Below are 11,361 nucleotides of genomic sequence, written 5' to 3'. Positions count from 1 at the left end.
GGTCCTGCTGGTACCTGGCTCCACGGGGGTCCTGCTGGTACCTGGCTCCACGGGGGTCCTGCTGGTACCTGGCTCCACGGGGGTCCTGCTGGTACCTGGCTCCACGGGGGTCCTGGACTGGTCCCGGGTCACATCGAAGCTCACGCACTTCCTCCTCCGGACCCGGGGACACCGGAGTCGGATCTGTCTCTCCACCAGCTCCGTCTCCTCAGAGACAGGCAGGCGCCACGCGCACTCTCTTGAGCCGGAGCGCGCACTGCGCACGCGGAAAACCCCACAAAGCCGCGCGTGAAAGTCTTTAAAAGTAAGTTGTTCTGGCAGTCCCAAGCATGCGTCCCTCAAGTCTTCATCGGAGCGCTCCATGTCCCCGTGTCCTCCTGGCTCCGGCGCTTTCTGTCCCTCCGTCCCCGGAAGTCCCAGCGCAGCGCAGAGCGCGCGGAAGTCCTCCGCGCGCACCGTGTCGTCTTGGTTCGGGTAGGCCAGGTGGTGGAAGACTTCCTGCAGGTACTGGTCCATTCCGGTGGCTAGGACGATGATCTCGTTGTCCGCGCGCGGGTCGGGACGGTGGTGATGCGCCAGGACGCTCCGGAGCCACTGGGTCTGACGCGCGGTTCGCGGGTGCACGCGCGCCACAGCTGTGCGTTTCATGACGATCCACCCAATGTGTGTCCTCTGGGTGTCTGCGGAGACTGAGAGACCTCCACCCTGAGGACACAGTCTGCGCGCGCGCGGCTGTGCCACTGCACCAATCAGAGAGCTGCAGCGTGCGCGTGTCGGAACAAGACCAGAGACGCTCTGTGTGGCACCTGTCAGGATCATGGGCTCATGTGAGTGACTCTCAGCTACTACCACACAGAGCTCATCTGTAAAACGACTGGCTCTGGCGGCCATCTTGAACTGGTTTGACTCCAAAGTCGAATCAGTTGTAGATTCATTGAGTTCAGTTTCATTCAAATGCATTTAGTGTTTTATGAGATATTTTGCTAACAGACATATTGAACAAGGCTTCCAGCTGTCTGCAACTCCGCTCCAGTTCCAGATCAGACGCTCGGATCTTTAGAGGAATTGAGCTGTGACTTTTGTAAAGATAAACTTAGGAACACATACTAAAACTTACCAAACAGTAGCTAAAGGTAGCCGAATGATAGCTAAAAGCAAATATGGAAACAAGTTTTAAAAAGAGCTGAAGAACTCTGTGTATCATTTTTATTTTTAATCAACATTTAACGGGAGGGACAGGGGGAGTGGTGGTGCAGAGGTTAGAAAAGGTGGTCCTGTGATTGGAAGGTCGCCTGTTCAAGTCCCGGGACTGACAGCATCAAAATGTGGGTGGGAAAGACACCCTCCACCCCCATTTCTCCACTTTAGGCCCTTGAGCAAGCCCCCCCCCCCCCCCCCCTTTGCTCCCTTGGGGCAGCCCAGATGCAGCTCTCTGCTCTGTGGTTGTCAGGACGAACATCTGGTGTAAAACAATCACGTCTTCGTGCGAGTTACTTCGCTGAGGTGACCCCTGAAGAAGAGAGCAGCCGAAATAAAAAATTATAATTTAAGGGAAAATAGCAGAAAGTAGGAAAAAGAAATAAAAACAACCCAACGCAAGAAACAATACGCTGACTCAGCATTCACACAATAATCATCTTACCTGTTGTAGAACAGCCTCTGTTTGGACAAATAGATGTTTGTTTGTTTGTTTGTTTGTTTGTTTTCTGACAACAATTATTTTTCATGTTGTCATTAAAGAAGCTCCAATCTGTAATTCAGATTATACAGTTCTGCAGGACATGTTGGGATAACGGTGATAACCGTCCAGTAGAACGTGCCAGAAGCAGCTGCTCAGCACTTTGTCTTACAGTCCCTGTTAGAAGGAGCGTGACTTAACTCCATCACTGTCCATATCTGTCCACACACACCTGCTGTGGTCAACACACACGCCACTAATGTTCATAGAAAATGTTGGAAGTCTGGAAAGAATAATTTAAATGTATAAAAAGATGATTCGACGAAACACGAGATGTCTTTGGTTCTAAATCTTTACAAAGTCAAACTCAAAACCACCTTTTCCCAGCAGGCGGGTTGTTTGGGCTCCTTCAGTAACGTAGAGGTGAGTCACCTGAACGCACCGGAGCCGCACAAACAAGCTTCAGATCTGGTTTGGTCTTTGTTGTGGGGGAGGCCTCTGACATGATTAACCCGTAGAGCATCTATGACTCGTCTCTTACCTTTGATGCAGTGGGTTTGAGTCAGCTTCACTTACAAGGCAACAAATGTCCTTTTTCCTAAGACACCAACATTTCCTCTGAAGTACCAAACTGCCATGAATACAGAGCCCGTCAGATGTAACTGGGCCCGATCCACAGACATGTGGAGGCAGCTAGAGCGCTTCAAATCGTACAAACGTGACATTTCTTTTCACTTTGTGTGTGAACAAAGTGACAGCAACGCTCAGAGACAACACACAGTAGTCCCTGGTTCATCGTGGGGATCCGTACCCTGAAGCCCCGCGATGAGTGAAAAACTACAAGTAGAGATACCGTAGTCCAAGTTCAAGTTCAAGCGCAGTAAACTTTATATTAAGCGACCAGAACCTGACTGAAGCCTGCAGCCATCTGTTCCCTGCAGCTCCCAGGATCCGGGTCAAACTGAGTCCAGATCAGTGAAGATACAACCTGAAGGACGCGTTCAGCTTCAGAAGTGTTTGATACTTTCCTCCTGCCAGTCCTGACAGCTGGTTATCATGACTTCTGACTTTGGTTGCAAAACTTTCCCTCCGTTTGCAGCAAGCAGCGGTTGGAAGCAGCGTTGACTTCTGGGAAGTGAACTGATGGTTTCTGGGGAACGTAGTTCTTTAGACTGGCAAAACAGTGAAGGTTTAATGAAAGAAAACTAAATGGTGGCGCTTTGGGGAGCGGTGGCGCAGAGGTTAGAGAGGTGGGCCTGTGATCCGAAGATCGCCGGTTCAAGCCCCGGCCCCGACAACATCAAAATTGTGGGTGGGGTAGGTGAAACACTCACACTTGCCCCCACCATCATTCGCCCCTCTCTGGGCCCATGAGCAAGGCCCTTAACCCCCACCATGTGCTCCCTAAAACAGGTCTCTCTTGAAAATGAGTTCTCATGGCTCAATGAGACTAACCTGGGTAAATAAAGGTAAATGAAAAATTTAATTAATTATTTTTTTTAATATTATGTACAGTACAGTACTTAAACGAACCGCGAAGTAGCAAGGGACTACTGTCCTCGTTTGTCCAACACATTACTGGTCTGAAAACTACAGTCACATTACAGGCTGAGCATTCTGCACATCTGTGTCGGCTCATCGGGGTCATCTGTGGAGACCCAGTAGAACTGGCTTGGCTCCAAAAGTCAGTTTGTTGTAGATGTACATTCAGTAATTACTCTGTGAAACCTTTGATCAAATGTGTCCTGTGGTTTACGATATATTTTGCTAACAGTCAGACAGAGTTGATTCACTGGTACATGGTAACGTTCTAAATAGAAGCCCAACATTTTTCAGTCAGGTCATGTGGACAGTTTCTTTTTTTGTGCTGGAACGTTTCACCTTCAGGCTTCATCAGTCAAGGAAACACTTCCTCACTTCCGGACCAAAGGTGAAACGTTTCAGCACAAAAAAAGAAACTGTCCAGACGACCCGACTGAAACATGTTGGATTGTAGACCTGGATTATTGAGCATGGACTTTGTTGTTCTAAGTAGAAGATTCATGCATAGAATCTGTGTCGAGGATGACTAAGCTACTATCACACACCACACAGCCCACTGTCTGTAAAACTGATAAGGTACAGCTTTTTATTGGTTAAAGGTGATTAATTGTGGTGGCCAGTTTAAATTGTGCTGACTCCAGAAGTTGATCAGCTGGAATGTCCATCCAGGGAGTACACTGACAGTTCATCTGCAGTTTATGCAGTGGGATATTTTCATAACAAGGCAGACAAATGAACTCATGGACTTGTAGCGGGGCTGAGCGAGACACCCAACAAAAATAATTCTAGGCCAAACAGGCCAGCAATGAGAGTTCAGGTGAACGGCCTAGTACCCACCCAAGTACAAAGTAAGTACAACTGCTAATAGAATGGGACAGCTGGAGACCGCTCACAACTGGACAGTGAATACAGTAAAAGACAAAATACCCGCAAGACCAGAACTACGGACTGACGGCTGAGGTCTATGGTCCAAGCTCAAGAATTTCTCTTTTCCTCAAGGAGCAATTTGTTTCAGTCATTAGACATAAAAAACAGCACACCTGCATCAATTAACAAACAGCACACCTGCAGCAATTAACAAACAGCACACCTGCATCAATTAAGTGTGTGTGAGACTTTGTGTGTGTGTTCATTTTAAAAACACTTCTTTGGTTCCTGGCTTCGTCAGTCCTCCAGCTGCTTCAGGTGAAAGGAGCTGAACAAAGTGGGGGTTGTGGTTCTGGAGCCCAATGAGTGAGAATGAGAGAGAGAGCCCTGCTGTTCACCTCTGAGAGCAGCAGGACGGGCTTTGTGTTGTGCTGCCATATGTTCACTGGGGTGTCAACACAAAGACCGGACCACACACTTCAACACATGCACACACACACACACACAGTTCAACACACACACACACAGTTTAACACACACACACACACACACACAGTTCAACACACACACACACACACACACACACACACACACACTAGTGTGTGTGTGTAATCAAGCAGCAGTGATAAAGATTCTGAAAGTGAGGCGCACACTTTGATCCGTTTGAAAGCTTTGATTTGAACATTTTCTGTCTTTGGGACACGACCTTGTGAGCAGAGTCCTTGAACTTGTGTTGAACCTTTCTCATTTTAGTTTTCATATTTCAGAAACACTTCATAAATATTAATTTAATTGTAAAATATTGTCCATATTTGCCTATATTTAATTCTGAAGTGAAGTCCAGAAGTTTAACTCAGAAACATAAGGACAACAGAAAAGGCATCACACACACACACACACACACACACACACACACACACACATACACACAAATAAACACACACACACAGTCACACACAGACACACAAATACACACACACACACAGACACACACAGACACACACACACACACACGCACACACAGACACACACAGTCACACACACACACACACACACACAGACACAGACAGACACAGACACACACACACACACACACACAGACACAAACACACAGAAGATTAGAGCTAACCATGAGTCCAGAACAGGTTTAATGAAAGTTGTTGGTTAAGCAAAGCCCGATCCTGAGGTTATTTGGATTATTCTGGTCTGTTTCCACCTCGGCCGCTCGCAGTTGGAGTAATATTCCCTTTGATGTAATCCATCATCTTCTGTGGGAACAAACATTTTATCCTTCCCTCCGTGGGTTATTCTGAGCTTTGCCAGGTAGAGGAGACCATATCGAACCCCAGCCTGGTTTCTCAGGAGCTACTTTGCCTCCATAAACGCTTCCCGTGCTCTCACGACCTGGGGGGTGTAGTCAGCCGAGACGAACACGGTCAAATCTCGCAGCAGAATCTCCACATGTTCCAGATAGAAATGAAGCTTAGCCACAGCATCCTGGGTCCCCCATCAGAGCTTCTCCTGCCTGGCGTCCAGTGCACAGTCGACCAGCGGCGGCTTATCCAGCTTTAGAACTTCTGTTAGCATGTTAGCAATAGTGTTGGGCGAGCATTCACCGGTCGACTCAGAAGTCCAGTAATGCTAATGTTATCATGTTTGGCCTGCCCCTCCATGGCTTTGAACTGTCTTTTCAGCCCATCGGTCTCAGTCCTCAACTTCACCACCGTCCCACGCAGCCCCTCTATCTCATCAGAGGGGGAGGACAGGCAGCTTTTTATTTCCAAATTAGCAGATTCAGCTCGGTCCAGCTCCGCTCTGAGACTCACGGTGGTGTTCACCAATTAGTTCCGGACCGCCAATAATTTGCTCTTGATAAAGTCAAAATTATCCTTTAAAACCGCCCTTAGCTCCTTTATAATTATTGCTACAACATCAGCTCTGATTGGGATCAGAAGATCTGTCCTCAGGGCCGACTCTTCTCCCTCCCCAGAGAATGGCGGAGGGATAGCAGAGGCAGCCGTTCCATCAGCGTCTCCGACATGGCGGTCCGAGGCGTTAGCTTTAGCGATAGGCCGCTGAGGAGACGAGGGCATAATTTTAGATTTCTTCTGCATTGAGATCATTTTTACCAGTTTGCCGGTCCAGTTCTGTGACAACACCAGCTTTGGGAACAGAATCCAGTTGGAAAATCAGCGAGAGTGCATCTAAAAAAGTTAAATCTGGTCCTCTGGACATTCAAAAAACAAAAAAAATGTAGAAACGTTTCGTCTCTCATCCAAGAGACTTCCTCAGTCTGAGGTGCTGTATTCAGCTCAGTCTCTTAAATAGCACCTTCTCAGAGTGGATCAACCAGTTTGCTGCTGACAACCAGAACCAGCTGATCACATGCTCAAGAAGGACCATCAGCCTAACAATGGATCATTAGCACACTGATGGCTGTTTACTGTTCACAGAGGGCTGAGTGATACTAGCAATCACAGCATTGTAAGAGGGGGACAGTTGAACCCGGAGGCCTCCACCCCTGTTTAATGATGGACGGTTTCTTTTCACAAAGATGGCCTCCTTTACTCCTCTCTCAAACCATCGTTCCTCTCTGTCCAGGATGTGAACATCTTCATCCCTGAAAGAGTGACCGCTGGCCTGGAGATGAGTGTAGACCTCAGAGTCCTGGCCTGATGATGTTGATCTTCTGTGCTGGTCCATCCTTTTGGCCAGTGGCTGTTTAGTTTCCCCGATGTAAGACTGATCACCCTCCTGACACTGAACAACATACACAACATTACTCTGTTTGTGCCGGGGGACTGGATCTTTGGGATGAACCAGTCTTTGCCGTAATGTATTTTGGGGTTTAAAAGCCACTGGGACGTTGTTGTTGGGACGGCTTTTAAACCCCAAAATACATTAGGGCAAAGAGATCAGAGAGTCTCTTTTCAGCTGCCCTCTGCTGCGTGGAAAACGACCACTCATTCTCACTGCTCAGCTTGGCTTCAAGCCAACTTTCCTCATCGGCTGCTGTCTCACAACCCCTTTAGTGTTCAGTATACCTGGCACCAGGAAGACGGGCCCCTTAACTTTTAACCACTCAGAGGGCTTCTTACAGTAGGAGTATCCCGCTGTATAATTAATGTAATTAAAGGGGCCGTTTACACGGCACGTATTTTAGTGCATCCGCAGCTTTCTCTCTGCGGTTCTGCTGATCATCTACATGACACCTTAGATAGAGAACTTTACTAATTGGCTTTTATGTATGTGAATATTTCTGTAAAGTGCCCTGAACAACTTTGTTGTGACTTGGCGCTATATAAATCAACTGAATTGAATTGAATTGAATTGAATTGAATTGACACTCTTTGAATCCAGATGTTTCTGAACCCACCTTCCAGAGTGGAGGTTTTTCTCTGACCCCCCGCTGATAATGTGAACATCTCCCGCTGAGGCTTTGTGTTAAACCACATGCGCACACGTGGACAGACTCTATATTTCTATCAACATGGCGGCGGACACACTGTTTTCAGAACCTCGACTGATGGAATATATTTTAATCTCGTAGTTAATCTACGTCAGATTCCAGGTGCTGTGACCAACATCTGTGTTGGAAGAGACACAATCTGATCCAGGTCTAATGTAGCTGTTTATAGAACGAGGCACGTGCACACGTCGCGCTGCACTATAACATCTAAATGTGCTAAATAATAAGTTTAATAATAATAAACAGTATTTATGTTAGTGTGAGAGATAATGAAGCTCTGAGCTAAATGAAGCTGTCTGGACATTATGGAATTCAAATTTAAAATGATGCTAAACATAAAGCGTGAACACTAAAGTTGAAAATGAAGACATCAGGTTTAATTTTTATTTATTTATTCAGCACCACAAACTGTATGTCACACAAACACTGATAATAAAACTGAACACACTATTAAAACACGTTAACAGTAAACTGCATGAATGAACTGGACTCTTGTTTTCATCCTGGATGTCCCACGTTGTTCATGTGGCTCGTTCAGGCTGTCACTCCTTTGATTAATGCAGATTTAAACATTCAATGGATTGAATAAAATAAATGAGGGGAAGTTTAAATAAATAGCTCATCCACATCTCTGTCTTCAACGTCCTCCTGCAGTTCATCTGGGCCGAGCCTCGTTTAGAACCGGTCCACCTGGTGGGAGACAGCATCTTCTTCTTCTTCTTCTTCTTCTCCTTCTTTCAGGAAAAAATAAAAACTCAGTTGGTTGTTGTGTGATCAAAGTAAACACAAACTAACATTATTAAGAACATTGATTTACCTGCTGTAAATCAGCTACTGATGATCACGGAGTAAAGTCCGACATTGTTGACTTGGTTCTGGTCCACTCAGCGACCGGTGTGGAGCTGTTAGACGAAGCGGTCCCGCTTGGTGTCAAATCTGTCGACTCTCATCCAAAATCCAGCTTGAACTTGTTGTTGTTAGCTGAGCTTTTAGCTCACAGGAAAGGAGCGAGCCGAGGCAGCAGCATGCGCATTAGGTGAAGGTACAAGATTCACAGCGCCATCCAATGACCCGGCACGGTAACTACAGCGGATTCGGAAGGGGGGGGGGAGATCCTCCGGATGCATGTAAACCGTGCATGCGACCGTGTCAATGCAAATCTTTTCCTCTAATTAACATACGAAAAAACGTTTAAATTTTTCCCAAACTCTCCTATTGCATGTTTAATTCCCATTTAACATTTAATCATTAACCTATACAACCCCTATGCCACGGATGCATATACAAAATCAGTGGCGTTAGAGTCCCTTATTTTATTATCAGTACCTTTTTGATTTAGCATACTTAACAAACTTAGAACAATTTACTTGTCAATTAATTTGACATTAGACTTATACATTTTAAGATTTATTTTACTTATTCACATTATATAGACAAATAGTATACTGAGTTGGCACTAGTCACCAGACGAACCATCCAGTCTACACCATCATCATCCTTGGTCCAGAGTACGTGAGCTTAAATACCTGTAAAAGGGTAGGAGTTTGACCGGACCCGAAGTCCAATATCCTATACATATATTCTCCTACACCCGGCATGGCAACTACAGCAGATTGGGGGGATTCATAAAGTACTCACTGAGCTCAGAAGAAATAAAAGTGATTGCCTAAAATATTCAGTTTTTAAATGTGTTCAGATTTAAATTCTTTAAATATTTGAGATGGTTTAGTCTAGATGTGAAACATAAAAATGTAAATCAAACTTTTTTTTTAAGTTAGTTATTTGTGAACATAAACAGTTGTCATGTTTTACTTAGGTTCTTATTTTGACACGTTATCCTATTACTCAGTAAATGAGAGAATATTAGACATCAGAAATTAGACATACATGTTCAGTTCTTTGCATCATGACAATACATTCTGTCAAAAAGCACATGAACAAAGCTGAATTAATTTAATTTGATAGACAAATCAATGCATGCAGTTGATGATACAACTATATAGCTACTATAAATATCAATTTAAGTCCAGGTTCTTTATTGTCATTCTCATCACATGTGGTACTTGTGATTGAACGAGATTGTGTACACAGGGTCCCTGTTACATCCAAAAATGTAAAAGAAAAACAGTAATAAGATCTAAGATATGAACTAAGAAATATGCTAAGCTAAGACTACACTAAGCACTAATAATACAAAACAATATGTCAAACAGCAGCGGCATGAATAAATAAATAAATAAATATTTAATAAATAAATAAATAAATAAATAAAAATTATATATATATATATCTATATATATATATATATAATTTGTGTGTGTATATGTCACATTAAATAGTTGAACTTCCGGACCTTGGCCTCATGAAATTTTCTCTGACTGGACCTCTTCAAATTATAATTGAATACTCCGGCTCTACACCACATGAGGTAGTGCGTCCGCCCCCTGGGAGAGGTATGATGTATTCAACTGCAACTTTGGGCCAGGGTGAGCCACTTCATCAGGTGCATAGAGCTGCCTTGAGAAGTATTCCTGAGCCTGGAGCGGGGGAATCTATGAGAGGATTGAGGAAATGGTGAGCTGGGAGGATCACACAGAGCTGCAGGGAACGGACCATGTTGAACGGGTCGGAAATGTATCTAGGGTCATTTTTAATGATCTTGTGGAACCCACCCGTGGAGCTTTGGGCCTGGGTCTTTAGATTCTGAATACAGTGCAACACTGTCTCTTTCTTCCCAGGAAGATGAGTTGGATGTAGAAAATGTCCCAAAAGAACCCTGTAGATCTTCAAGGAAAATTGCTGGGCAGCATTCTAACCCAGTCTGCCCAAGTCGGTGCTTTCTGAAGTGAAAGAATGAATTGAAGTGTTTTTGTGTTTGTTCATCGTTGGGTCACCGATGCATTTTGAAGGGGAGGGATGTAACCAGTGGCACCTGTTGGTGCTCCACCTCACTGATTCAATTCAGTTCAGTTCAGTTTATTTATATAGCACCAAGTCACAACATTGAAAGGCAAGTAGATAAAGGAGTAGGTGTGGCCTGGTCAGAAATGTTCGTCAGAGCTCTGATGATTGTGCTTCTGCTGTTGTGGTGTGTGGTAAGGAATCACATGTTTATCATGAGCCCTATTCGCACGGGATTAGTTGTACCTAGGGGCCACCTGCTATTTGTAATAATTATGGAGATTGTCTGTGTTGTAAATATATTGTAGTCAAGGGCAGCTACAACCTAGCCCTTAGAACCCTACACCCGTGTGAAAACAGTGCAGGTATCTCTCCTAATGTGTTGTTTGTATGGATGTTGCAGTGTGGCCACCATATTTTAAGTTGTTTTCTACATCATCCTTCTGCATGTGGGCGTGACAGCGTGTCTGGTATAAAGTTTATTGTTTTTTATATATTGTATTTTAACGACTATTAAAACAAATTGTATATGGAACTGTCGAGTTGTTAATGGATTTTGATGTGTATAGTTTCAGATGTACTGTTTCCTGCTGTCCTTTATGAGTTGAGTTTAATGGATAGTTTTTTGGTGGTCTGCCGGGCCTTGCATGACCTGTAGACTGTAAGGACAGACTAATTACTTTCATCTTTGTTTTGTTTGTCTTTTTTAGCCACCCCACTGTGTGACACCAGATGTAACTTATAGCCACAAGTCTTTAAGTCTAGGAAGCCTGACCCGTCCTCATGTGTAGTGCTGTGGGAACCTGACGTTTGTAGGTTTTTTTCACTTAGTTTTGTCAGCTTCTCTTTTGAAATGTAGGCTTGTGGAACCTTGTGGAACATACGAGTAGCGCTGGTTGTAATG

General features: G+C 44.6%; 1 protein-coding gene across 1 annotated transcript in view; it reads right to left on the bottom strand.

Moving 5' to 3' along the window:
- The window catches only part of si:ch211-112f3.4 (EF-hand and coiled-coil domain-containing protein 1), a 30,202-nt gene extending 29,554 nt beyond the window's left edge, over window positions 1-648 (bottom strand). The window contains exon 1 of the mRNA XM_037678542.1: window positions 69-648. Within this exon, the coding sequence (XP_037534470.1) occupies window positions 69-648 (580 nt within the window). The remainder of the gene's footprint in view (window positions 1-68) is intronic.
- Between the last annotated feature and the right edge of the window lie 10,713 nt (window positions 649-11,361).

Source organism: Nematolebias whitei, chromosome 7 (assembly GCF_014905685.2).
Source record: "Nematolebias whitei isolate Nwh7 chromosome 7, NemWhi1, whole genome shotgun sequence".
Lineage (NCBI taxonomy): Eukaryota > Metazoa > Chordata > Actinopteri > Cyprinodontiformes > Rivulidae > Nematolebias > Nematolebias whitei.
Note: the sequence above shows the minus strand (reverse complement) of the source record. Positions and strands in the feature narration are given on the sequence as shown.